The sequence below is a fragment of the Cygnus olor genome, chromosome 23, assembly GCF_009769625.2.
Source record: "Cygnus olor isolate bCygOlo1 chromosome 23, bCygOlo1.pri.v2, whole genome shotgun sequence".
NCBI classification, from domain to species: Eukaryota; Metazoa; Chordata; class Aves; order Anseriformes; family Anatidae; genus Cygnus; species Cygnus olor.
The window spans coordinates 6,865,791-6,893,280 of NC_049191.1; the positions used below are offsets into that span (position 1 = coordinate 6,865,791).

General features: G+C 50.8%; 1 protein-coding gene across 14 annotated transcripts in view; it reads left to right on the forward strand.

The window, feature by feature from the left end:
- SCMH1 (Scm polycomb group protein homolog 1) overlaps positions 1 to 27,490 on the forward strand; it is a 70,394-nt gene that overhangs the window by 38,496 nt on the left and 4,408 nt on the right. For 7 of the 14 annotated variants that reach the window (XM_040534749.1, XM_040534755.1, XM_040534757.1 and 4 more), the window contains 6 exons: positions 11,672 to 11,904; positions 12,468 to 12,594; positions 13,653 to 13,853; positions 14,546 to 14,731; positions 20,502 to 20,633; positions 26,126 to 26,329. In XM_040534749.1, the coding sequence (XP_040390683.1) occupies positions 11,672 to 11,904; positions 12,468 to 12,594; positions 13,653 to 13,853; positions 14,546 to 14,731; positions 20,502 to 20,633; positions 26,126 to 26,329 (1,083 nt within the window). Of the gene's footprint in view, positions 1 to 11,671; positions 11,905 to 12,467; positions 12,595 to 13,652; positions 13,854 to 14,545; positions 14,732 to 20,501; positions 20,634 to 26,125; positions 26,330 to 26,921; position 27,490 lie in introns of those variants that run through there. The other 7 variants (XM_040534753.1, XM_040534754.1, XM_040534760.1 and 4 more) reach the window with 5 other exon arrangements.

Consider the following 27,490-nt stretch of genomic DNA (forward strand, 5'->3'; position numbering starts at 1 on the left):
AAGAGCTGACCTGAGTTTCCACTGCCCCCGTCTGTCCTTAATACCAATGTCACAGCTTGAATTTTCCTCATGCATTTTATTCTAAAATTCTTCGTAACCCACAGAGTCCGGATGCTGTTTAGGATGTTTCCTTCCCCTTTCCATCCTGCCTTTTGGCCTAAACCAGACCTCTAAAAACTCCAGGCGTCGCTGAGTCACCGCAGGACGGTTCTGCGGGAGCGTCACTGGTGGAAACCTTCCTCTCCTGGGACGAATGAAGCTGGGCCTGTTGCTCCCCTCCTGCGGGGACTTCGTAACGCTACTTGTGCGGGTGGGATGCGGTGCAGGGCTGTGCACGGTGCTTGTGTAGGCTGGAGGTCTGCACGTTTTTGGGAAGGAGCCAGACAAATGTAAGGGCTTTTACATCTGCTGGTCTAAATGCAGGGTCTGGCTCAGGAGCTGCTGCTGTCTCTTTGCCTCGCCATCATCACTGACAGGTTTGGAAGCAGAGTTAAGCAGGCCTCAAGTGTGCTCTGTTCAGTAGGTTTTATGCCTTCAGGAGGGCAGCAGGGAGAGCCCCATTTCCCATCGAGCTCCCTGCAGTGCTCCAGCTTCTGCAGAGCCTGGTCTGACCTGGGACACACCGAGCTCGTGTCCTCTCACTCGCCTTTGGTACTGTACGATGAAAGAGACCCCCTGTAGCCTCTGTTTGGTGCAAATGCTCTGCCCAGACCCTCCGGATTATGTCACCCAGGCCCAGAAGACATCAGGGCGGAGGCCTGAGGAAGTGAAGCTGCATCGTCCTGAAGCCGGTCAACGGTGCTGGAACTGGAATTGAAAGGTGCTGGTTTGTACTGTGAGATCAGGGCAGTGAAGCAATCTTGGTCTGGTCCTGGTGCTTTTTTACAGGGTCCTGAAAAACTGGTGATGGCACAGAGCAGGGAATCGGAAGAGGACAGAGGCCTTTTACTGCTCAGGTATCTGTTCAAGTTCAGATTTAAGCTTGTTAAAAATTAAGTCGCACAGCCTGAATGCACAGTCATGGCCGAACATGTCAGGATGGCTCCTGGAGCCCGTCATTCTGGATTTGCTTCAACCCCAGGGCTTCCAGCCCACGTGCTCTGTGATGATTCAGGACGGGAAGAAAGCCTGGCTGGTGTGAGTGGGGACACTCGTCTCCAGGCACACTCCTGCTCCCCCGTGGGTGGTTCGGGTGCACCCTGAGCTGCCTCGTTTTCCCCTGGCAGGGACAGGAGTCTGGCGTTCCGGGAGCAGCAGCCACAGAAGAGTTTGAGTTTGAGTTAAGCTCTGTACTGGGACATGGAAGATGCTGAGCTTGGATGCCCTTCGAGGCTTCACGTTGAGGATTTAGTGCTCCGAGTCTATTTTCTGCCTGTCACCTGCACACAGGTGCCAGCTGTTGGTGACCGTAGCTTGGTCCCCAATAGGGGTGCTGTTTCTGATGCAGACAAGTGCTGGAGGAAGCAGCATGATCTGACCAGATTTTTCTCCCAAAGGCTTACAGAGGCTGCGTGCAGTTGGTGAGACAGTTGTGAACTGAGCAGCCCACATGCATGCAGGAGAAATGGGCCTGATCCAAAGATACCTGAATCTTGGTAGGATTTTTCGCAGTGACACAGTGGGAGCAGGAGCATTACGTTATCTCATGACCTACTGAGTAGTTTCTTCTCTTTGTTTCCTCCCTGTTATTCAGAGAAGTTGGAAATGTTGTTGAGCGCAGATCAGGTTCTGATCCTGGCTTTGGTAAACAGGGCTACGTTGCCACAGCGTGCATTTTTATTGAATCCGGGAGCTTCATACTGAATATACAGCCCAACTTGTTATAACGATTAGACCTTTTGCAGCTTGTCAGTTCTCCTCTTGATCTTGGTATTTTTATGACTTCTGAACAGCTTTAATAAAGAACAAAAGGTGGAATAAACTGCACCCACTAGCAGTCTCCTTGTTCTTTGTGCTCTGAGATGTTGAAGGTGTTCTGCTAATATTTAACCAGGAAGCCAAAGCTAAAAAAAAGAGCTTCAGAGAAGATCAGAACAAGCAGAAACCCCAGGAACAGTTCTGAATAGCCTGAATACTCTAAGAGTACAGAAGCGTTTTGATTCTCAACGTGGGGTTTTGGAAACGAGATGATAATCAACTCCCAGAGGCAAAAGACACAATCAGTTAGTAGATTGACTGCGGTGGCTTCTCATGCCACCTATTTTAACTCAAGGAATGTCCTTGAGCTCGCTGGATATTAATAGCAGCATAGCCACGCTGCCGCAAGCTTCCTGCAGGCTGTAAATCTGGGGGTGGTGACCCCTGTCCTGCTCAGGCTGGCGTGGCTGTGCTTGCACGTGCTGAAGCCTTACTGGTCTGCAGGTTGGTTGCATCCTAAGACCGTGGCTCTGTGACTTCCCTGAGGACTACTGCGTGGACCAGACATGGGTCAGTCATCCCCGATGCTTTTGGCAGCCTGCTCTGGGTACGTACCGAGAAGGCTGCTGGCCGTCCTCAGGGCATTCAGCCCGCTGGCGCTGCACTATGATGGTTCTCCCGGGGTGTGGAAATGAGGTTGTTTGGTGTGGGCGTCTGTGTCAGACGGAAAATGCCGGCTCCTCTCATGCACCATCCGCTGAGCAACTCCAGCGGCTCCAGCTGAGCTCTTGCTGCTGGAGTACTCACCCTGGGTGCTGTCAGGAAAGAAACGATCTCCACTGGCTGAACTGGCTTCAGGGTAATCAAATTAAGCTAGAGTATTGAAGTTCAGATTTTGACTTGGTTTTGGTCTCATTTTGACAATAAATAAATGGCATTGACATTTCTCCTGGAGCATCCTGGTTGACCCTGTATGTTGTCCCTTACCTGCTAGTGCATCCCTTCGATCAGGAGTCTGAGGGTCAACTCTGCTGATGTTTTCTCACACTGGAGCTGGCTTGGTTCTCATCACCCTTTTATAGTTCAGACTTTTTCTGTTTTAATTCCATTGTTGCTGATTAAAGGAACTCACTGTTACAAGAGGTTTCTTTTTGCAGTGGGCTGGAGAAGGTAAGGCTATTGAGGGGGTTATAACAAGGAAGAGTCTGTGCTGTGTTGCAGCCAGTTTATTTGTGATAAGAGGTACCAGGAGGGGGCTTGGGGGAAAACTGCTGACTTTGGTTATGAAGAGGGTGGTTGTAGACAAACGTGGCATCTGCTTGTCCTTTGCATTTGAACCATATTCCCTGTGGGGTCCTTGTTCTCTGACCTGGTGGCTGGGCTTGAAGGAGGACCCGTGCTCCAGACTGGCTGAGTTTGGTGGCCCCTGTGCTCTGGGCTGTGCCAGCCAAGCAGCAGCTTCTGACTGGCCTTGCAGAACTGGGCCCAGAATTAAGTGGTGTGAGTGCTGGAGAAATAAAACCCAATGCCGGCACAAGCCGAGGCCAACAGCTTTGTGAGCTCTGCAGGGCCTACACATCGTGCTGGACACTGGCTTGTACAAACGAGTATTTTTCCAAGGTTGATGAGGATACTCTATAGCGTAAGTAACTGTGCTGTCTCAGAGAGGGCTGTAATTTTGTTGAGGACTTCGTGTGCAATCCAAATCTACAAGATAAATCCCTTGAGCCAATGGGAAGTCTAGCCCTGCTGTCCAAAACTACTATTTTTCTCTGCAGCGTAAATCCCTGGGCCGGTTCTGTTCCCAGCACGGTCTTTCTGCTCCTTCGCTTTGCCTTCAGGGAGCAGGAAGAGGGGATGGTAGGGAGAAGAGGGGCTGAAGGAGTAGTGCGCTGCTCCTCCAAGCTGCAGCCGTGTAACTGGCAGCGAGAGACGTCTGTTATCGATTGTGCAGATGCTCCACAGCAAACGTGCCAAGAGCTTAGGGGCTTACGAGATGCTCTTTGGGGAGAAGCTTGCGTGGCTTCTTCAGTGGTGGCAGGCGTGATGCCTTTTTTTCCTTACCCAAATGCTAGCCTTTGCAGTTTATTTTCAAAAAATAATAATGCATGATGCAGTTTACCCATTCCTTTTATAATGCTACCCAGTTGGATGTAAAACAGTTCGTTTCTTTCCTGTACTGGGGAGAAACAGAGACCTGGGTTTTGGAACTAATCTGTGTGCTCAGCACTAAACTGAAAATGACTTTTTCTGAGGAAAACAATTTGGACGTCCTCACTCTTCACAGCGCTGTCCCTGTCTTTGTGTCTGATCGTGAGCCAGTCCCTTATCTCTGTTTATTTTGCCATCGGCAGAACGGGACCGTGCTGACCCCCGGGGCATCTTGATGAATAAGTCTATTATGTTGCACATCCGTAACACTTGTTGTGCCAGCTCTCAAAGCACTTCGCCCCCATGTTCAGGAATATCCGCACACGTATGTTTATGTTGTTTAAAAGCACCAAGAACTATTAAATGACTAGCTGCTACCAGGGGATCCAGGAAAATGGGGAAGTGGGAGAGCATCGCTGACCAATGTCCCTGCCTCAGCCCGTGTCCGGGTTCTTGGTGCACGAAGCAGCAGCTGCGAAGCCCGCGTCCCTGCCTGAGGGGGACACCCCACTCCCTCCTGGTTGCTTTGTCCGTCCCGCCCTTGCGTGTGAGCTCCGTGGTCCTCAAGCTTTGTCCTTTGCTCAGCCTCGTGAGTCTGCCTGCCAGGTAGAGCTGACATCTCAGCCAGCTTCTTCCAGCCAGCAAGAGGGGACCTTGCCTTGCAGAGCAGGCAGCGCTCCCACCGGACTGCCCTTACAGGCTCCCGGAGGGGATTTGTGCTGTACCCAGAGGTGTAAGTGTAAGTCACCACTCAGTGCTCTGGTGCTTGAAAGGCCCTGGGTAGACTGAAAATGCGTAATCACGTAGCTGCATTGCAGAGAAGGAATTGGGATGTGTATTAAAAATCGCTGTCTCTGAGAAGTTACTAGGAACCGGTTACAAACATTAAAAGATGTCTTAGGTTGTACGCTAAGAGGAGGAGCCAAAGTGCTGTGAGGGGACTCCTCAAAACGCTCCGTCTGATGGGGGTTTGCCTACCCGGATCAGTGGGGGCAGGTTTGGGGTGCCCTGGCAGGGGCAAGGCAGAGCTGAGCCCTGGCTGAGGGCATCCCCAGTGCGGCTGAAACGTTGGAAAAGAGAATCCAGGGATCATCTGCAGGTTTGGTGGCTTTTTGCCCTTTTTTTTTTTTTTAACAGCATAATGAGGATTTCTATTCAGTTGGTTTCTACCATGACATCCAGCGGTCCTCATCTGCCATCTGCCACTCAAAGCCGAGTCTTTGTCCTGTCTCTTTTTAGCTGCTGCTGTGCCCAAAGCTGATGTTCTTGTGTGATGGGTCCTGCAGCCCAAGTTTTCTCTCCTATTGTCACCAAGGTCCCCTGCCGCTCTGTTGCCCTGGCTCTCAGTGTCCTGGGCTCTCTCTGGAGCTTGCTCATGCGCTGCAGTGTCCTGTCTGCCCTGGAAAGCATGAACTGTTAGAAAACTTCCTCGCCTCCCTTACCTGGTGAGAATGACTATTTGCCCCTACCTCTTCTAAGCAGTGATTTAGCCCTACAGAAACCTTCCCTCTTATCCCATGGCTCTTCATCTCTTATAAAAAGCCTTTGGTGAAGAATGTGGCTTTGTGGAAAGGGAGGCAGGCTGTGTCACATCCATCCATGTGCTTGCTCTCCCTTTCACACTTTCTCAGGTTTGTGAGTCTGGGCTTCTGGTACAGACGCCGTACTGACTGCCCAGGTTGGTCGGACTCATCTTGAGGGCTGTGTTTTCAGATAAAACCTCCATTTTCTTTTGGGAAAATGTTTTAGCCCAATAAACTTCATGCTTCATTAAAACTGCCTCCTTGGGTTTGGCAAGTGTTAGGGTGAAAGGAGCGGACTGTGGTGCACAGAGGGGCAGCCTTGGTAGTGCAGAGTTGGGTTGTGAGCTCTGGGTTTGGATTTGTGTAAGCAGACCCTGCGGGTCCAGAACAGGGTTTTTCTGCTCTTCAGCTCCAGAAGAGCCAACTGCAGTCTTGAGTTGTTCTTTTTCATATATCCATGCGTGGTTTTACTTAGAGGTAGGACACTTGGGACGTCCTGCAGTACTAATACTGGTCTGGCACTTGAGGAGTGCCTACCCCTCCAGCTGTCAGTGTTACCCAGCACGTCTGAGATGCATCACAAGGCGCAGTGAGTGCTGCTGAAGGGTTTGTAAATCCCTCAGCGCAGTGCCTTGGGAAGGTGCTGCGAGTAATTACCAGACTGGTTGGAGACACACAGGAATGCTGCCTTGAGAGCTGTAGATGTAAGACTTGTGCAAAAAGCAAATAGTTAATAGCAGCATCACTGTGACTTGTGTGACTTTTTTGTAGATGTATTTACAAAAATAAAGCAACCATAAAAATGCCACAGCTTGCACCAGTGGGATGTGTGGTGGCATCCACAGTGCACAGTGCTCATCCAAGCACGTGCAGACAATTAAAATAAGAAAACTGCAGCTCTGGCAGAACTTGTAGATTTCGAAGCCTTTAAGAAATGGGACACTGTCGTGGTGAGTGTTCGTAGCCCTTCTTGGATACAGCAAATGTATATAAGGCATTGCTTTGGTTTTTAGTAACCGCTCTTCTTCATGTGCTTGTCCTGCCCAAAAATACATGTGAAAGTGACAAATGGCCTGATCATCAGGACTAAAAGTACAGAGACAGATTTAGGGTGAGTGGTTTTGTGTTTTTGTGAATGCTGCTGTGTCACCACTGGCAAGTCAGATCCGGGAGGGGGACATTGAATAAAGCGCTTCATGGCTCCCAGCAAGCCTCAGTAGTCAAAAACTGAAACTAGACAAATTTTGTGGTTTAAGGAGGAAAAAAAAAAGCATCTTTGGGAGTTAATTGATCATGAGAACATCTAGAACGTGCTGAATCATGCAGCGCTTGGATCCTCTTGCTGTACTGTTGTGTTAGGTACATCCTCTGGTCTCTCAGCCTTAGGTCAAACAGGCGTTTCAAGCTGGAGTCCCTGCAGGAAATATTAGATCATGCGAATAATTGGATTCTGACTTCTAAATTCCAGGATCTGGAGGACTGTGCACGTTCGCTGTGCTCCAGGGCACCTGTGTCTCCCAGCTGCGCTCTGCCCCTTCCCCCTCTGCTCTGGCTGCCCAACTGCTGAGAGCTGGGGGCGCGTCAAACCTGGAGCCATCCTGGAGCCCAGGTTTAGCTCCTGCATGTGCTCGTGGTGGACAATAATGACAGCCTCTGCTTCGGGAAGAATCACAGAGGTTTGAAGCTTGCACATCTTGCTCTCAGACGGGCACTGAGTGCTGGTTCTTGTCAGGAAGTCTGGGTTTGGATGGCTGCATCCAGAGGATTCAGCCAGTTCTCAGCAGGGTGTTGGCAATTACACTTACCTTAAATGTGTGTCTGTAACCCATATCTTTGCTTCGTGCTTCTGACCACACAGTGCTGAAGCTGGAGCACAAAAAAACAGCAGTTGGGTGCCCTACAGGGTGTTCCTCCTAGATGCTTTACAATGGATACAAATGTCATTTTCAGTCTTCTCATAAACCGCCTGCTTTGTTTCAGGACACCCCAGTGGTCACTACTGCTATACCCAGAGGGAGGGTGCGTGACCTACAGCTGCATCCGAGAGCTCAGGAGCCCTTAGCACGTAAAATGGAGATGTCAGGTTTTGTGGTCCAGCAGCTGTTAGTAAATGCAAACTGGTAATTAGCTGGTGTAATGGACAGAAAGGTAGGGAACTCTTCTCCATCCTAAACCCTTCTGTTCCATATTTTATTGCATGTGTTGGCTTTTTTATTCTTACCGCAAGGACATAAATTTGTCTTCTTCAAGCTCAGACAAGCCCGAGAAGCTGATGAGTGACAAATGCTGCTTTCTAGTATGATTAGCAAAACCTCAAAGTGTGGACAGCAACTTATGTTTTATAGAGTCTCCTGTAAATAACAGTTTGAGTAACAGTGTGGTGTGTAGCTGCAGGTAATGCTGGAGCCATGTGCTGACTGGCAAGGGATGTTTTGGCGTTAGGAAATAGTCTTGAATTCTCTGTCAGGTCTCTGTTTCTGCAGGAAGCTCGGGACTTCTTTTTAAACTAATCCTTTGATGATTAATAAACCAATTAGTGATGTCAGTCTTTTCTTTGCCTCCAACTTCAGCAGTTTTTGATCCTGCATCTGCAGGGTGATGATCCTCATCGCAGGCAAACTGCTCCCATACCAGCCCAAAGAGGAGCGGTTCCATCCTTCCAGGTCCTGGTGCCTGTACAGCCCAAAGCAAGACAGTTCAGCGAGCTGAAGCAGCAGAAAAATTGCTCTCTTTAGTTCTCTGTTCCAGTAACGGGCTGAAATGATTGACCATGAGTTCAGAGAATGATGCAGGTTGGAAGGGACCATTGGAGGCCTGGGTCCTTGCCTAAAGCGAGGCCAGCTTTGGAGCTGTGTTCGGTTACTCAGACCCCATAGGAGCACCAAAGCCCTGAGGCAGAGGTTGCTTTTCTGAGTGACAGCAAACTTGATTTTTGAAGAGGGCCTCAAGTAACTTTTAGAAAATTTGGCTCTCCTGGTGGCGCACCACAGGGTGGAGGTGAGCGTGAGGGACAAGGGACAGGAGGTGGGGATGGCCCCGGCAGCTGCGCACGTTTGGGCTGGCACCACCACCGGCTGAACAAGACCCAAAAACTGCAGCTTCTGGCAGGTAAGGGGATGCGGGCAGTGGTTTGCAGCTGCAGGACAAGCAGCTCCCGCCTGCATATTCACCCCATCCTTGTGCCATCGGGGGCTGAAATCCTGGAGGAAAGTTTGCAGGCATGTACTGAAAAACCTTAGGCTCCCTTAGGAGACAGCCGGTCACCGCAAGGGCTCAAGCAGCGCGAGCAGCCGGAGCCCTGTGGTTTTTGGTACAGCACTGATCTCCCCGAGTGGCTGCTGTCTCCTTCTCCAAAAGCTGGTGGTGTGCAGCTCCAGTACGTCTGGCAGGGACAAGAGACATGAATTAGCACAGGCTGGTGGGTTTTTTATGAAATGAATTAGCACAGGGCGGTGGCAAGGATGGGCTGTCATGGCAGCAGCCTCAGTGCAATCTCCTCTGCTGTGGCTGAAAGAAATTGCCGTGTGCTCTGCACATACAATGTAAGGGGCTTTTATTTCTCTGAAAATAAAGCAGTGAGTGGTAAAGCTTAACATTAAATTAATGTTACTTTTCATATCTTTGTGACTGAAGTGGACAATAGAACTTCCTAGCATTTATTCTACCGCCAAAAAATGACTTTTTATTACAAAATTCTGTAGTGAAAGCGTGCACACGGGGAGTCCGCCTGACGTCAGTCACCTTTTCCCTGGCGCTGGGGTTTCTCTGAGATGCGGTTCAAGCTGGGGAGGGTACAGTTCAGCAGCTGTTTATTGCATCCTAACTTTCCAAATTTACTATTTCTGGTTTTGTGGTGTATTTTTTTGTTGTTTTTGTTTTTTTTTCTTTTCGTTTTTTTTTTTTCTTCTGGTAACTCAAGTTGCTTCACAGCTTGTCTGTAGAATCCTCAATTTCTCTTGAAGCTTAGCGAAACCTCGCTGTGGCACAGCTTTGTTCGGACACTTAGCGTTGCTGCAGAGTGCAAACAAAATGCCTCCCACTTTGTTTTACACATTGCTTTGATGTTTAGAAGTTTCTTTAAAGTACTGAGTTCTTTACCCGTGTTTATCCTTGCTCTGTCAACTGACAGGGTTCTAGTAAATCCCTTTACACAAACACTCCTCGGCTGAAGTCAGCTGTGCAGATGTACGGCTGGAGGCGCAGCGATTTGGCCGAGGGTACCTGGCCCTGCTGCTCCTCTCTGCTCACGCAGCTCACTGGGTGACACAGTAAGAAGCATTTGTGCTGTTGCATTCCTTTCCTTGCCAGCAAAGTAGCGCTGTCATTAATGTTATTATCTTAGACACAGCAAAACCCTGTGACTCTGTTTCTGTCACCACTCTCTGTATCCACCTGGCAGAAGAAGATGTTAGTTAGGAAATTAGGTAAATCTTAGGTAAAATCACTCAATGCCTGTGAGCTTATCAGCGGAATCCAACACAGAGCCTTAGTGCATGTAGTGCACAAAGGCAAGGAGATAAAGATTAAAAAAAAAAGAAGTTGAGGGCATTGTAACTCTTGTCCCGCTCACCTGAAGACCGGAGCGGGGCTAGTTCCTGGAGGCTGGCATCCTGGTGGCAGCACGGACCAGAGCCGTGCCTGGCAGGTGGGAGGTCTCGTGGTCCTGCCCAGCGAGGCACCAAAATGCCCCGTTGTTGAGCTGAATGAACGGTTTGCTCAGGCCGTCCGGGAGCTGGCAGCCAGGCACACGTCTCCTCTCAGAGTGGAAGCTGGTGAATGAAGCGCAGTCAGACCGGAGGAGCAGAGCAGGGTCCTCCACTTCCAGGGGCTCATTCCTGTAAGGCCAAAACAAGCAGCCACTGATGGGGCCGTACGCAGCCCCTCCCCAGCAGTCGTGCCGCAGCGAAGCAGTGAACAACAGCTCCCTGCCCCGGGGCTGCCAGGGCTCCTGCTCCTGCCTTGCCGCTGCCACCCCGCAGCCCAGTGATCCTCTCCAGACCCCTGAAACCTGGGGCGCAGCTGTTAGCTGCTCCCGAGGTGTCGGCAGGAAGGGGTTTCTTTGTCCTTGCTTAGGGTGGCTGCTTGGAAAGCTCTCATTAGAAAACCTTACATTCTCCTTATGCACCCGCAGTTGTCACTGCTGGTGCCGCTTGCCATCCTGGTATCGCTCCTCTATGGCTCTCTGCTTTCCTTGCCAAGGTTTTCTTCTTAACTATAACGGACCCCACTTCAAAAGGTAGAGGTCGGTTGTTTTTTTTTTGAAGTCACAGCCCCCGTGTTGAACACACAGTGAGGTTTCCAGGTCTGAGAAATGAGACATCGTAAATGTCGCTGTGCAGTTTTCAAAATATAGGAGTGCCGTGTTGTTTTCTTGTAGCAGAAGTTCAAAGAGGCATTGGTCTGCTGAACTGGGCCAGCTCATCTCCAGCCTTTAGTGGGGCTTGGGAAAGATGAATGACCAAATTCAGGGGATTTGGGGGAAATACACCAGAAACCTGGTTTTGTCATGGAAAGCTTGAGAAGATAAGAAGGATCGGACCGTGTGCTGTCTGCAGCCAGATACTGTCTCGTCGCTCACCTCTGGCAGTGCATGAGAGGAGCTGAAGTAACTGAGATAGGAGCTATTGCTCTGGGCTGGGAGCAGTCGTCCTTGCACGCATCAAGGACAGAGTGGTGCCTTCCCCTGCAGTTCACTGGTAATTTAGGGACAGAGCAAATCTGACTTCAGCCTCGAGAGAGGGGATTTCCAGCGCAGCCCTGGCTCTGTACTGTCAGGCAGGTCTTGACTGATCCTTCCCCTAGGAATGCTTTCAGAGCATCTTACCTGATCTCTGGCAGGTCTCCACTCGCAGATGGAAGAGCTGTAGGTGCCAGTTGTTTTCAGGAAGAAGGTATGGCTCGAAGTGCGATCCTTCCAGAGTTCAGCCTGCCCAGGCTAAGCCACAGCGCCCCACAGCTCAGGTGCTGAACCCCGGATCGGCGCGTTTGGTTTTTACTCTGGCATGGAGAGCAGTGGTCTCCACTCAGGGGATTGTGACTACTCCAGGTTTTTCCATATGACGCTGTTTAAAGATGGAGGCTGCTCTTGTTTTCATTCTCGCCTGATTTAATTATATTTGCTTTTTCTCTTTTTATTTCAGTTGTGATTCCAAAGAGCCCTTTACCTGCCTCCGAAGTAAACTCGGAGAAACCTAGCATGCACAGTAGCACAAAGACTGTTTTGGGGCATCAACAAGGGCAAAGGCGTCGCAAAACAGGGAAGAAGCGTGGTCGAACGACCAAAGCGCTAATCCATCACCCCATGCCTACACCCTCCAAGTCAGTGGAGCCTTTGAAATTCCCCAGAAAGAGAGGCCCAAAGCCTGGCAGTAAGGTAAAAGCTGATGCTGATGCAGGCGGGTGAAAAGCAGGTGCTGCAAGTTCTGCCATGGGATGGTGCATGCGTGTATTTGTGCACGTTTGTCTCAGCCTCTGGCTGTGTGACTGCAGCAAGTAGGAGACCAGAGGGGTGTGTGGGGCTGGGAATATCCCTCCGAGTCCAGCCTCAGAGTTGTAGAGAATGTCTGTGTCCTAAAGATCATTTCCATCAAGAAACCGTGTCTTTGGAGCTGCATTAGCTGTGAAGTAGCACGGCAAATGCTGTGATCATGACAGGTTGGCCAAATGGTGGAATAAGCTCTTCTGTCCATCATGTGTAGCTAGTCTAAGTCAAGCAGAGGTGGCAGATCTCAGGCTTGTTATTTTTTCGAGGATCGTGGTTTCTAGAATGTACACATATTGATTAAGTAGGTTCTTGAAACTCCCCGTCATCGCCATCAGAAGTGTGTCATGTTCCACAGTGCCTTGTTTGTTGGATGCAGAGAAGAGAGTGTAGTGATCATGGGTGGTATAGGAGAGCAGGGATAAAAGGAGAAATATCCTCATCTTTTTCTGCAGAGGAAACCTAGGACATTGCTGAACCCAGCACCCACCTCTCCAACAACCAGTACCCCAGAACCAGACACAAGCACTGTGCCCCAGGACGCTGCTACAATCCCCAGCTCTGCCATGCAGGCTCCCACAGGTAAGGGTCTCGAACTGCATCCTCGAAAAGATTGCACAGTTAGGAGCTGCAGCAGGCAGGAGGTGGCACGCCACAGCACTCCCACTTCTTCACAAGCACACAAACCAGCAAACCTTAAGATTCCACAAAGAAAGGCTGGCCTAACTCAGAGTGTGTCAGGAGGAAAAGAGGCACGTGAGTTCAGACCAGCTGTTCGTTTATCCCTATCCATACTGGAAATACGAAGCCATAGGAGGATTGCAAGTCCATCTGACGAATGCAGAGATCCCTTTCCCTGAGTTGTCACCTGCATGTTAGTGACTCCAAAGCCCTCAAAGTGCACTTCCTGTGGCCAATACAGCCCAGAGGCAGTACTGTGAGCAGCTGCACTCAGGAGTTCATAGTATGGGCTCTCCAAAACTGTGCCAGGCACAGCTGCTGAAGGTAGAGCAAGGTGCAGAACAGCTCTTGCTGAGCAGCAGTGGCCATGGGCTGTTCGGCACAAGCAGGGACAAGAGGCAGCAGGGAAGGAATAGCAGCAGCCAGTGCAGAGCATGTGCTCTGCTACAACTGTGAGATACAGCCAAAGGTGAATCTGGGCAGGAAAGTCTAATGCAAAGCTAGTTTTTATATGTTCAAGCACTGGATATGGGTAGAGCCCTCTGTTTCCACAGAACACAATTTTCAGAGGAACCCAAAGAACCCAGTTTCCCCCCAAAGGGAAGAATTGGGGCTGCATTCCTTCATTTCCTTTGAACATCTCAGCCACTTTACATTGCTGGCCCGGGAACCACACTGCAGCCTGCCTTTGGGAGCCTGAGCACTGGGGAAAGCATAGGAGTAATAGCAGCAGCGTGGAAGGTGAGCATGATGAGGCAGGAAGGTGTTGGAGGTGATTCTCCCCTAAATGTGACTGTTGTTAGGTTGCAGATAGGCACCTGTGATGGATTCGCTCACACTTTGTGAGTGATTTTACAGTCTTAAAACCTGGGCATCTCTATCTTTCAGGCTGGATTTTAGGCATCTGTTTCTTGATTTCTTGAGTGGGTTAATGGCAAACACATTTCTCATCTTGGCAGTTTGCATTTACTTGAACAAGAACGGCAGCACTGGGCCCCACCTAGACAAGAAGAAAGTTCAGCAGCTGCCGGATCATTTTGGACCAGCTCGAGCTTCTGTTGTCCTGCAGCAAGCAGTGCAGGCCTGCATTGATTGCGCTTACCATCAGAAAACAGTCTTCTCCTTCTTAAAACAAGGCCACGGGGGAGAGGTCATCTCAGGTGAGAACTGGCCTGCAGCACTTTGCCTTCAGAGATGTCATTGCAAGAATTCAGTCGCTGGAAGATGTCTCTCCTGAAGCTTGGTACAGTCACGGGCCAGGGGCAGACAGAAGATTTCTGTCTTCTCTTTCTTGCCAGACATCTGTGTCAGTGAAGCAACAGCTAGCGGCTGACGCAGAGCAGAGCAATAGCTTGTCCTCCAGGCCCAGCTGCTGGAGCAAGCAGCACGCAGCCCCGGTGCGAGCCCGCGGAGCGCTGTGCGTGGTCACCTCTGGCACTGCCTGGACCCCAGCAGGGGACGGAACGGGGGGGACTGGCAGAACTCCTAGTGGAAGGAAAAGCCGTACCGCGAAGCTTCTCTTCCCCTGCCCCCGAGTTTTAATTTTACTCTTAAGCCCCAGTTGACCCGGATGGCGGGAGTGCAGGCCCCTCCTTGAGCGCCTTTCCGCTCCCGGTACCGCGGCTTCGCAGCCGTGCAGCCTCGTCCCTGACAGCGGGTGCAGCAGGCTGGTTTTAGCCTGTCCCAGGGAGGCGAGCTCGCCAGCGCCCAGCCAGCGGAAGGCAGTGGCTTTTGTTTGCTCTAGTCTAGACCAGTGATGCTGAGATACAGAAGCTGGCTGTGCAGCCCTGGGCGTAGTCTCCTGCCTTTGCTGGGGGTTTACGTGTTGGGCTCTGTTTGTTTCTGTCTCCAGCTGTGTTTGATCGGGAACAGCACACTCTGAACCTGCCAGCAGTAAACAGTATCACCTACGTCCTCCGCTTCCTGGAGAAGCTCTGCCACAATCTCCGCAGTGACAACCTCTTTGGGAACCAGCCTTTCACTCAGAACAGCCACATGCAGCGCTCACACGAGTACGACCACGACAGGTATCTACCAGGTAGGAGTTGGGGCGGGGGCGGCGCTGTAGGGACCCCAGGTGCTCCGCGCCTTAACCCAGATTTTATCGTTAACTCAGGAGGCAGGAGCGTGTTTCTGAGCCCTCTCTGCAGGGTTCATTGCATCACAGCAGCGTCATGCACGTGCCCGCAGGGCTCTTTTTCGCTTAGCGTTCAAGTTGCCTTATTTTCTGCCTGTCAGTCCGATTTCCATCTCTGCCTGTAGGTTTCCGCTCATCCGTGCTGTCTCCCTGTCTTCCCTCCTCTCCTTGTCCCCTGGTCCTTCCCGCTTCCTGTAATCTGATTAGAGTGACTTCATCCAGCTAGGAATTAGTGAAAGCCTTTGCATAAGAAATAGAAGAGTGATAACAAGTAGTAGGTAAACTGTAATTAGAAATTTAATTAAATCCTACCTGAGCAGTTTCCAGCGTGGCCACGAATCTGCTGCCAGCAGTCCAGCCCTCAGCGGAAGCTCAGCCTGCTCGGGGATGGAAACACGCTGCAGCTATCCGAGGCAAAGGTGGCTTTGTTTTTCTTGGCAAGGCTAATGCTCCACTGCGTTGAAGCAGCACACCCCTGGCAAGATAGCTCATGCCACGATGCAAATCGTCAGGCTGCAAAACTGCTTTTAAGTGAAAGCACTGGGAAACAAGAAGAGCAGTAGTTTTCCCTGCAAGTGCTATGTGGTGGCAGCAACCCCGGGGCGACAGCTGCCTCCCAGGGCTGGCTGTGGGGCTCTGGGGGAGCTAATCCTGTAGGAGCTCTGCTCGAGGAGAGGATAGATGCTATCTACACCCTCATTACATGGTTGACACGTCTCGTGCTGATCTGCTCTCCTGTTACGCATCCTCCACTCTCCAAGCCAGTGAATAACTATTGTACCATTTGAGGTCTTTCAGAGTTAATCCTTTGGATAATTATGGCTCTTACATAAAGAGCAAGAAGAATTTCTAACGGAAAAGGATAAGGCCTTAGGAAAAACTACTTAAGGAAAGATTGAAAAGTGTGAGGCTTAGGCGCAACAGCCTGGTGCTTCAGTGCTTCGTGCATCTCTCTGTGCTCTGCTCCCCTGCCTCTCTGCTCTCTCCTGCCGCCCTCTCACTCCTGTGCTTCCAGGAGCCGTCAGTGAGGATGGTGAAACCAGCTGGGTGGCATGGCCAGGCTGGTGTTCAAAGCACACATGTTTGGGGAGGGGAATGGCAACAGTGCTAAGAGCATGAGGGTCCCGGGTGAGTGTCCTCTGCTTCCTCCGTGGCTGAGCAGCTGCCTGCAAGTTGGGGCTGTGCAGGGCCAGCAGGGCCAGGAGCAGGGATCCTTGCTGTGGTGTAAGGAGAGCTGTAGGAGGCTGCTTGGCTGCTGTGGCAGATACTGGAGCGGCTGGACTAGTTGCTGGAACTAGAGGTTACCCCTCTAGCTGACCCCCAGTTAGAAGAAATCTCCTTGTTTTTGTGTGGATCTACCTTGTCGTCATGAGATCGAGCAAAGCCAGAACGTGAGGAAGAGGCTCCCATGTCTGGGCATGGCAGCAGGCGTGGGTGGAGAGGGTCCTGTACCCCCCATGGGGCTGGTGGCCGCCGTGGGATGTCACGGGTGTCTGCACCGAGGGCTGGGCTGCCTGGCAGGGCAGGAAGGTAGGAGGAAGCGCGGGGGAAGCACAGGCAAGCCCCAAACGTGACACAGTCTTGAGATCTGCTCACCATGAGCTCTTTGTTAGAGTGTTTGCAGGGATTAAAGATTAACCACAGTCTAGAGAAGTGATAACCCCTAGTCCTGTAGTTCACAGTGATGTCTCAGGGATCTAACATCTCTCTAAAGCGCCTGAAAGATGATAAACATCTGTGCATTACAGTGATTTCTGGTGAGGGCAAAGAAACAGTACCAATAATGTTTAGAGGTTAGTGCTGGTCATGGAAGAATGAGGATGCGGTTTTATATTTGCTTAAATCAAACCAAGTGAGAAGGCTATAGTGGACTCGCCTCCAGCTCCGTGTGTCTTGCTTTGTTCCCTGTGTGGCTCAGGCACTCACGTGCCTGAGCAGGCCAGTTCTTCCAGAAAACAGTCACTGGTGGGAACTGGTCTCGGCTCCCAGAACAAACGCCCTTAACCGTGACACGAGCACTGCCGTCGGTGCGCTGGGGGACCCGTGGGTGTGCTCGGGGCAGAAGAAGTCTGCAGCAGCCGTAGGTCAGGCTGTGTTGCCATGGAGTTGCGACGTGGCACGCAGGCTCTGTAGGCCCTAGCCACAGAAGGCAGCAGGAATGGATCGAGTTACACATCAGAAAACTGTGGATTTGCAAGAAAATGGAAAGTTGACTATTCTTGATAGGAATAGAAGTGGGCTGGGAAATACTGTGTGCAGGTAGGTCTGATCTGGAGCTATCTGAAAACACGGACAGGATGAACCCTCTGAGCCACTGAGTTGGGATCCTGTTACTGTGGACACCACAGAATTGCTTTGATTAACTCTGGAGCTCCGTTTTTAATTAGTTGGGAATTAGTTTCTAGTCCAAATTTATTCTTGGGCTACTTGGTAACTGTGTCGTCTTGTCTTAACATCGTCTTTTAGCTTGACTTAGTTCCCCTCCTTCTGGAGGCCGTTAGAAAGCAGTTGTATCCTCTGGGGGAGCTTGCCTTCCATCTGTGCTGGTAAGAAAGGCTCTCTGCTCTCCTCACGTAGTGTTGCTTGGGGTCAAACTTCAGTGAGGTGACCAGAGGGCTACCCAGCACTCTGGGGAAGAGCTGGTGAGGGCCTGGTGCCACAGCACTGGCACCACCGTCTTCACAAGAAGCCACTTTTCATGGCTGTGTCCTTGTAGCAGGCGATGAGCGTCCCGTCCTGGTCATGTACCCTGTTCTTCCCATCCGTCATTGTCAGCTGCAGGTTCACAGCTCGCAGGGCAATGTGTCACATACATATCTGCGTTTTGCATCTGAATTTACCTCGTCTGGTACTCTGTTCTTTATATATTTTTCTCTGATCAAATACTGTCTTGCCTGGCACAACTCGGGAAGACGTCAACAGATTTCATCAGTGAACTTCTAAGATCTGTGCCAAAGCTACTATAAAATATTGAATGATGGTTTTCTATGACCAATGCCTTGCTGAATTCTAGGTAAATGAGATTGACCATGCTTCCGTTGTCTGATAAATGAGATATTTTCCCATGATACACAAGCTGTTGGGTTAGTCACCTCTGACGAGTGCCTACTGCAGTATGTGCTGTGTGTAAGTGCAGTGTTATACTTACCCTCCCTTCTGAACCTCTGAGAAGCCTTGCAGTGCTGCTGAGGTCGTACATGAGCATTCGGTTGCCTATATCATTTTTCCCCTTCTTTTTTAAACGCTAGCACTGTATTTCCAGTCCTGCTGAGCAGTCCATCACTGAGTTTTGTTAGAAGTCACTGCTGCAGACCCACTGCTGCAGACCCGTGCACCTTCTCTCTTGTTTTATTTCTGCTTCCTCCTGCACCCTCATGCCCCCCCTCCCCCCCAGCTTGAGTAAATTTGGTTATTTGATTTTTCCTTCTTAGTCGATGGTGTGTGTTTTCATTCCTGTCCCGTTTCTGTTAGCCTTTGGGCTTTGTCCCAGTGTTCAACATTGCTGCAATTGGAAGCAAAGCAGAAGGTGGCATTGGTATGGCTGGATTCAGGTGGATGTCCCAAGCACATCTCCACTGAGGCTTGTCACATAGCCATGCTCTGCAGACAGGGAGGAAGCACTGGTGCAGCCAGTGCAAGTTACAGCATCCTGAAGGGGCCACTTTGATGTAATGGGACGAGCTGAGCAGAGCCTGACTGTGACAGAGCCCATCCTGGCAGCACAAATGCTGGCATGGTCAGATGTACTCCCTCCCCACAGACCTTCCAAGTTAGGGAGGTGAAATATTCCCCAAAGCTGACCCATAATTCGCAGACAAGGACGAGCTTTTTTCCCAGTCTTTACCTTTCTGCATGATGTCCTCCAGCTCTGTACCCACACATGTGTTACTTTTGCAGTGGAGGACATAGTGCTGTCTTTTCCTTTGCGTTGTCAGAAGACAGGCTGAGTTCAAAGTTCACATCATCCTTGTACGTGCTGTCCTCCAAAGTGTACATCTCCTAGCTGAGCAGGTCCCTTTCATTGCCTGTAAATGATCTGCATGTTATCAGCATCCTTCTCTAAGTGGTATTTGTGTGGTTAGATGTGGGGTCCTTTCCTGCCAGCTCTTTCCCTCACTGATGATACACATTCAAGAGGTTTAAGGCATCCTTTGAACTAAGGGTATTTTCCTTTTCTCCTGATGATCCACAGCATGCAGCTGTGTGCGCACATCTATTTCCTTATTTTCTTAAAAACTGCCATTTAAACTGAGAAACCCTGACTGCAGACCTGCTTTGGTTTATCCTTCCTTTAATTTGCATTGACTTACTTTCTAATTCCCTGGGTTATTTGCAACAACCTGACCTTCTGTGTGTTTGCATTACTTTTACAATCAAAAATTTTTTAAAACACCCCCCCACACACAAAAAAAGAAAAAAGATAAAACCTTTAAAAAACATCACCTTCTGTTGCGGTTCTGTGACTGTTTGGTGAAGAAATGCATCTTATTCTACATTTAGAAATATCCAGAGACATTACTGAGAGCATTTGTTTCTCATCTCTGTCTGGGCACCGAATGTTTCTTACAGTGAACTGTCCTGAGGACAGTGCTAATCTTTCTAATAATATTTTGGTGGTTTTTGACCGTAGTCACAGGGAGTCCAGGGGCCTCAGTAAAAGCAGCTTCTTTCCTTTCCCAAAAGGATTTTGATAAAACAGGTGCTTTTATCTACCTTCGTGTTTCTCGTTAGCCAACTAAGCTGTGACTGCCTGATGCTTTCCACCCATCCTTACCTTTGTGTCTTCGTTTGGCGTAACATATCTCTGTTGGTGTCTGGTCCTACCCACCCCTCGCCGTATTTGTCACCCCTCCAGTCCCCTCCTGTCCCGCACCAGTGGCTCGAGCTGCTGCAGGCTCTTGTCCGGCTCCTGGCATTCGTCTCCCAGCATTTCACCCCTTGGCGCAGGGTCCCCGCCGCAGGCTGGCACGTGTCGCCTCGTGCTGGCCGTACCCCGTGCTGTGCCCACACGGGGCAAGGTCGCCGCCAACCGTACCGCTGTCGTGGCTGCCGTCCCGTCCATGTGAGCAGTCCCATCCTCTGTGTCCATCCGTGCAGTGACGTTCTGTGTTTGGCATTTTCCATCTGTGAGGGACGCCTCGCGGCCCGGCCTGGTGCGTGCGGTGCCAGGTGGCTGGGTCTCGGCGCCCTGTAACCCCACCGCTGGGGCGGAAGAGTGGCAGGGGGGCAGCCGTGGCGCTGGGGGAGCCGTTCAGGGAAAGACCAAAAATTCAAGTACGGTTTAATCAAACGGTGCCTATGGCATAGAGTGTCTGCAAACTGTCTGAGGGCTGCAAGTGTCCAAAAGGTGAAGAGACTGGGGTGGAGGAGGAATCATGTGGGAGATGAGCCAGAAGGAGGAGAAACGGAATGATGCTGATCAAAGGTGCCATTCGGGGTGAAGCATGGCAAAAAGTGGCTACAGAGCCTTGTTAGGTTCATCCCCGCCCTTTTTCTCTGTGAAACTCCCAAAGCAAAGTATGAAATGGTAAGCGCTGACAGCTGTAGCTGGGTTGCAGTTTCAGCAGGCTGTTACCAGACTGGCGGTGCACAAGAGTCGCAAGTGACTCTGGCAGGGCTGAATTTCCCAGAAAATCTCCACTCCTAAATAGGGCTTGTTCTCTTTTCCTAGACAGAAGCAGTTCGTTAGACGGCACTCTGCAGGGACCAGGCCGGGGTACAAAGCGATATTCCCAAGATTCCCCTCCATACAGTGCTCCTCTCTCCCCCAAGTTACCAAAGAATGACCGTCACCCTTTGGAAGGTGAGCACAGCGTCTCTTCCCAAAGCTGGCTGTTTATAGTGACTTGTAACGGATGCAGCAGAACCTCACGGCAATGCCAGCCCAAGCCGTGGGCTTAGGAAGTCTGCTTTGCTTTGTCTCTTTTGGCATGGGTCGGTGCTTGGTGTTTCAGAGAGAAGAAGAAACTGTTGTACACCAAGGCAGGTAGCCCAAGCAGTTGTGCAAGACGTGTGGAATGCAGGCAGAATTCCTTCTAACCCTGATAGCGATCAGCTAATACCATAAAACCTGGGGTTTAATTACCCATATTTTAGCTTCCATTGCTATATATGATATTAAAGGTCATAAAACTGTCCAGTTGCTTCAGTCAATCTCCCCCTGATTTTTTTCCATGATGGCTTGCTGCAGTGTTTTCTACAGATGCTGATGTGCAGCTGTCTGGCTGGGAACTAGTGCCCTTCCCCAGGATCCCATCGTGTTCCTCACAGCCCTCACTAAATAACACGGCATGGTTCGCTACCGTGTGCTTCACCAGCTAAACCAAACCTCCTGCAGCACTGCTGCTGCCTGCACCATCAGCCAAATAACTGACGCAGATGTGCTCTGCCACGTTCTCAAAAGTAATTGCAGAAATATCCTCTTTGGTGTGTGGTCCGTAGGTGTCACTTGCATGTGCAGGTCGTGGGCTTCCAGGGAGTCCGGGTAGCTGGAGGACTGTGAGCCTGAGGAGGAGTCCTCAGTAAATACGCTTCCACCTTCCCTTTTGTTGTGAACTGTAAATGCTCCATAATGCAGAGTGGAGGTTTAGCTTTCCTAAAGCCTTTTAATTGATGGTGAAATCTGCCAAGTGGTTAGTCTCAGTTCTTTGTAATAAGTTCCTGAAAAATTGCTGGAGTCTGTTAGCTGGGCTCTTAGTTCAGTGGCTTCGTGCTCTGTTGCTGTCCTGCTAGAGTCACTGTTTCCCCAGTTGTTGCTGAGTTTGCTGGGCTTGGGCTGTTGATCCCAGATTTGAGAGTCAGCAGCCTCCTGTGCACTGTGGTGCAGCTTAGCCTTCATGCCTCACCATGCTCTGTGCTCTTCCAATCACAGCTGATCTGAACCTGCACCCTGCGATGGACAGGTTCGAATGGCCTTAGTACCTAAATCGATCAAAACGGCAGATTTGTCACATAGCTGATGTGAAGAACAAGGTGACTGTGGGACTGTCCCATGTATACTGACGAGTTGAAAGTTGTTCCCTAGAACCCAATCCCTCTATCACCTCTTGGTACACATTCTTCCTGGTGTCCTCTAATCCATCAGCCACTGCACACAGGTAACCATTAGCAAAGCGTGTCAGCTCCTACTGTCCGGGCAGTGAAATACGCAGTGCCTTGCTGTTCTGGGGGGGCTCTAAAATTAAGGTGCCTTGCTTAGGTGGTATCGCAGACTCTCTGTATTGTCAGTCAAAAGGATTCTGTAACAAGTAATCCTGAGTAGGAACCTAGTTAGGTTGTCTGGAAGGTTGAATCTCAGTCTGCTTCAGAGAGTATTCAGGTATCTTTTGGCCTTTGAATGTGGCGTGCCATCTAGATGCCCAGATTATTGCAGCCTCTTCTGTAAAAGTAGAGACAAGTGTGCAGACTGTGTGCCTTCACAAGAAGGTGGTGATTCTCGTGGTTTGTGAACTTCCTACAGCAACTTGGTCTTGGTCCATTCTTGGTTCAAGCAGGAGATGTACAGGGCAGAGAGAAACAAGGTGCAATTCGAAATCCCCTTTAGAAATTCAATTTTATCCTGCAGGCAATCAACTAATGGCCCGTTCCACCTCATCCACTGTGAAATGTAAGTAGAAGCAGGGATATTTGCATTTCAGAGGATGTTTTTTAAGAACATGAGCCCGAAGTACTCAGATAGGTGTATTTCCTGAGCAAGGAGGTGTGTCTGCTCGTGGCGACGAACTCACTCAGGAGAGCCATTCTGGCTGCAGCAGTGTGGCACACTGCAGCACCTGAGCTATTTCCAGTTCGCCGAACTGACAGCAGTGAGTAGCAGGGGGAAGTCTCCATTCATTGTGCCCTTGGCAGGAAGGCAGAAAGACGAGGAGGGGATCTCTCTTCATATGTTGTTTTTCTTCTTACACCCAGTGCCATTAATGTAGCTTTTTGCTAAAAAGCTGCAGTTCCAGCACAGTGGGGACCCGCTTTTGAAAGACTATCATTTGTTGGAAACAGTGGGTGTTTAGTAGTTGTGCAAATCAGATTTGTGCTTGTGGCCAAACTCCATGTTTTAGCAGTAAAACAGCACTCTTGAATCTATAGCATTATTTGTTTAATTAAACTTTAATTATCTGCTCCCTGCCTCTCCACCACTAATTGTGGCATGTTTTCCTACAATGCTCCAAAAGCAAGCCTGTATTTAAAACTAGCAGTTTATGTAAGAAAATCTGCCTAAAAATTAACCACCTCCTCCTCACTCCAAAAACTAGTTATCAAGGGCAGAAGGATTCTGGATAGTGTGTGTGCCTGAAAGCAGTCTGTGTGCTGCCGCCTGCAGAAGCGTGTTGTCTTCTGCTGTAGCTGATTCACAGAGCTAGTCAAAATTTTTCTCTTGCCTTGTTTCCCTCTCCCCTCTCTGGCGGTATCATTTGTGTAAGCAGCACCCTGTGTGTTTGTATTTTTAAGAAAGTTCGAGACCTCTCTTGCACTGACCCTACCGAGAAGCCTCCAGCTCTGCTGCAATATTTACAGCACAACCAAGCACTCGCCAGCCCAGAGCCAGGGAACCTGAGGATGAGTGTGCAGCTTTAATTCTAGGCAAAAAAGCAGCGCTCCCAAGTTGTGTGGCTGCATGCCGTTCTTCGGATGTTTGGTCATAAACACATGTGAGAACATGATCACATATTTGAAGAACGCATCACAGAGCATTCACATCAGAATAATGACAGTGCGTTAATTGTTGAGTTAAATCTGTTCCGAGGGTGAGTTCTGGGTCCTTAGTGTTGCACCAACACGAACCTATGCATGTGGTCTTCCAGCCTCCCAAGCTGCAGCCTTCTCCAGCCGAGCTCTGAAATTCTGCTGACACACATCCCTCTGCGTGAGCTTCGGTGTCGTCATTAGCAGTCGGACACGTGCTGCTGCCTGACCCAGCACATCTGGGGCTTCCTGGCAAGCTGAGGCTGTGCGTCACTCGCAGAGGGAGTCGTGTTTCCCTGGAGGCTGGAGCTGAGCTGCACAGACCCCTGCCCGTGCCCTGTCTCTGCCGCACCTGGCCCTGTCCTGCCACAAGGCACGCAGAGCAGTGCGGCAGGCTGTGCCCCCCAGCCGCTCTCACGCCACCGCACGTTCCGGGAGTCAGACGTCACCCTTTGCACAGATGTTCCAAGAAGTGTGTGTTTAATGGGAAGTGATTTGTGGTGTAAGAAAAAACCGTCCTGATGTTGGAGAGGAAACCCAAGGTAGCTTCTGCGAAGGAGCTCCTATGAAGAGCCAGTGGCGCAAATCACATCCACTGTGTGCCTGGGCTCAGCACAGGGAGTCTCAGTCCGCCTTGGGAGCTGGCAGCCAGCTCAGTGCTGGGTTTGCACCCAGTTTTGTGCTGAAATGAGGTGGTGGAAAAGCAGTGTGGGACAGGAGTGAAGGAGGAGTGCAGAGTTATTCAGGAACAGTCATAAATCAGAAACCCTTGTCTGATGCACAGAGAGCAAGTGAAAACACATCTATCTACCCACATGGGAAACTGCTGGCACGCCGGCCAGCAAACAGCACACGTCACCTAGGGAATATCAGTCTTCACATCAGCACTGGTTCTGCGTGACATCTTAAGGATGTGCTGTTGGTATCTAAGAACATCACAGTGGCCTAAGAGCAAATAAATGCAGAAGTGCCTCAAATGCAGAGTAGCAAAACCCAGAAGATGGAGCGTTGCATTTCTGAAGGTGATAAGCTCACACTTGCTTCACTGGACTGCTGAGCAGCTGGACAAAAAGGGCTGTTTGTATCTTACAGCGTAATGAGGTGCTGCCTGGCAAGCTGTGGTCTGACCACCCCAGCTGAGCTCGCCCCTGGGTTCTCTGCTCAAATACAGGCAGCAACAGCACCAAAACCAGAGGATCACACTTCACAGAATAGCCTTGTAGTTCATAGGAACCAAAGAAAATAAGTTGCTTCCAGGAGAAGGTTGGCAGGGCCCAGCCTCTGGAGCACTCGGGTTTGGGCTCAGGCAAGCTGTATCTCCCTTCTCTGGAGCATAAAAGCGTCAGCTTAGCAGAAATGCCTGGGCAGAACTTTTGGGTCTCATGGGCTGCGACGCCAGCTCAGTGCCCACACCACCATCCCACTTCAGCACCAATTGTGCTGGAGTTTCTCCTGCTCGAGCAGCTCCCCAGGCTTCCCCCTCCTAGCGGCCTCCCGCAGCGTTTGGGTGGCCGCAGCTCTTTGTGGGTGCTGGTGGAGGTGCTGCGGCTTCCAGCCAGGCACAGTGGCACAGCCCAGATGAGTACACAGGCACCACACCTTGTAGGAGCCGCTTTCCTCTACAGCTGTGCAAACCTGCCAGGTATTTCGTGATAAAGAACCCAAGAATGTGAGGATGACTCATGAAGCACCAGCTCCACCTGGACTGAGATTAGGTTGCATTGTGCCATAGTAAAATCTACAAACACGTGGTCCTAGGATGAAACCATCCCAGTATAACAGCAAAGGGAGCAAAGGGAAATCTTGCCCAGATACGAGGTTCACTTGCTGGTGTGCAGATCTCAGTCAGTGGAACGTCATCCAGGGCAGCTTTCTCCATCCCCCACCCTGAAAGGGCTGGTGAGGAGGCCAGGCAGGCACTGGGACCCCTGCCTGGGGAGAGCCTTCTGCCCTGCCCCAGCGAGGGGTGCTGGTCACCAGCTCCATCATGCACCGAAGAGCCCAGCAGAAGGCAGGAGGGGTGCGCAGCTGATCCCCAGCACCCCGCTTTTGGGACAGGAGGATCAGCCCCATGCCACTGCTGGCCATGATGGGGCAGGTGAGCTGCTCGGAGGAGCCTGCTGCTCCCTCCTGCTCTGCGCGTGCTGCTGCCCGCACCAAGGCATGAGTTTGGCTAAATATCCCCCACAGTCCCGAGGGCCCAGGCCGTTCCCTTGCACACTGATGCCCATGATCTGTAGGCCTTGAGCCTGAAATGCAGGGAGCTTCCTCTCCCGGCTCAGAGCAGTTGTGGAAGCAGTAAGAGGCTGCAGGAATGCAAACTGGAGCTGGTGGTGGCATTAGCAGAGCAGCTGTTGCTCAAATCTGGGTATCAACCGTTATCGCTGCTCACTGGTTGGACTGGAACTTGCCAGGCAAACGCCAGGCTGCAGTGCTTTAGCTGTGCATATTTCAGTTTCGAGGAGCCCCCCAGTGAAGTGGAGTGACGCCTGTTCCTGCAGCTGCGTGGATGCCCTGCGTGGTGCTGCCTTGCCGCGGCTCTGCACGCTGCTCTTGAGCCGTGACGTGGGGCTGCGTGGCGTTCGTGTGCACTGATTGCAGCTTGGTGCGTTCCAGGTGAAACCTTTGTTCTGGGAGATGGCCTCCCAGGGCCCTTGGAGCCTCGCCTGGACCCCATGGACTCTGCCTTGAACTCTGTCAATTCATCCAGCCACAGCAGGAGCTCCAGAGACTATCGCCTGCAAGGATACAGGCACCTGCACCAACCCTCTAGCCTCACTCAGGGCAGTACCTCTGCCTTGCGTAGGCTTAGCTCTGGGGGTAAGAGAGTTAAGAAGCCAGCCCTCCGATTGTAAATTTGGCAATAAAGGGCTTTTCTAACTCCAGTTACATCTTTCTAACTTCAGCAAGTACCAGAGACTGGCCTCTACACTGTTAAACAGGTAGTCTGTTAGGTTTAACAGTAGCTCTAGAGGCGTGGCAGATGGGTGGGTGGAAATACGGCCAGGAGGTGCTCGCAGGGTCAGCTCTTTGGCTTGGTGACTAGCTGGGACGTGGAAGGCAGTGGATAGGAAGGAGCAGGCAGGAGATGAATTTGTGAGCATGGGCAGGGGCTGTCAGAGCGGTAAATGGGTGTCAGCGAGGACGGCTGGGGAGCGGTCAGTGCGATGAGAACTGTCTGATTAGGGTGGGAGCTGGCGTGGGTGGCCAGGAGGATGGGTGGATGCACAAACGGTGCTTGTGTAGAGGAGTAGCGTCAGGAGAGCTGTTAATTGCAGTAAACCACATACCAAATCCAGGTGTTTGCAAGAAAAAGTTGTAATTTTATGTGCATGGTGTCAGTAAAAGATTCTAAAAAGCTCAGGCTGCTGATGCCTCGATCTGTCTGCGTCCCCCCCATCTGTGCATACAGGCACAAGAGTTGAAACAACTGGCTGTGCCAGGCCAGCGCTTTGAGAGCAGGACTTGTGTTAGCTCAGGCAGTGTTTCAGGGCAACAGAATTCTGCACGTGGGCTCAGTCCAACAGAAAATGCAGCCGATGAAAACGTAGAGTAACTTTGCCATGTTACAACTGCTAAAGGTGGTGTTCTGGGCGGGGGGCGAGGGCAGGAGCAGTGCTCAGGGAGAGGAGTGGGAGTGGAGAATTGTCTGCAAAGGAGGGAAACAGCAGCTTGGCAAAGAGGACTGGGAATGTGGGGCAAGCCTCACCTGAAGGACAAGGGCAATGGGAAGTGGGGTTTTAGGGTGAGTAACAGGGCTAGATATAGAAGGCTGCCCCAAAAGTAAGGCATAAGGAGAGAGAAAGTCCTTCGGTGCTAGACCTGTGCCTCAGGACTCTCGAGTATGGCGTGGTTGTGCCCTTCACGTTGTCTCTGCCAGTGCTTTGAAAGAGGAGACTGAATGGTAGCTTAGGGTGAATGTCTGCTGCAATGCTGCTGCGGTCACGCTTGGAGTAACTGCTGCTGTCTTGCAATTACACC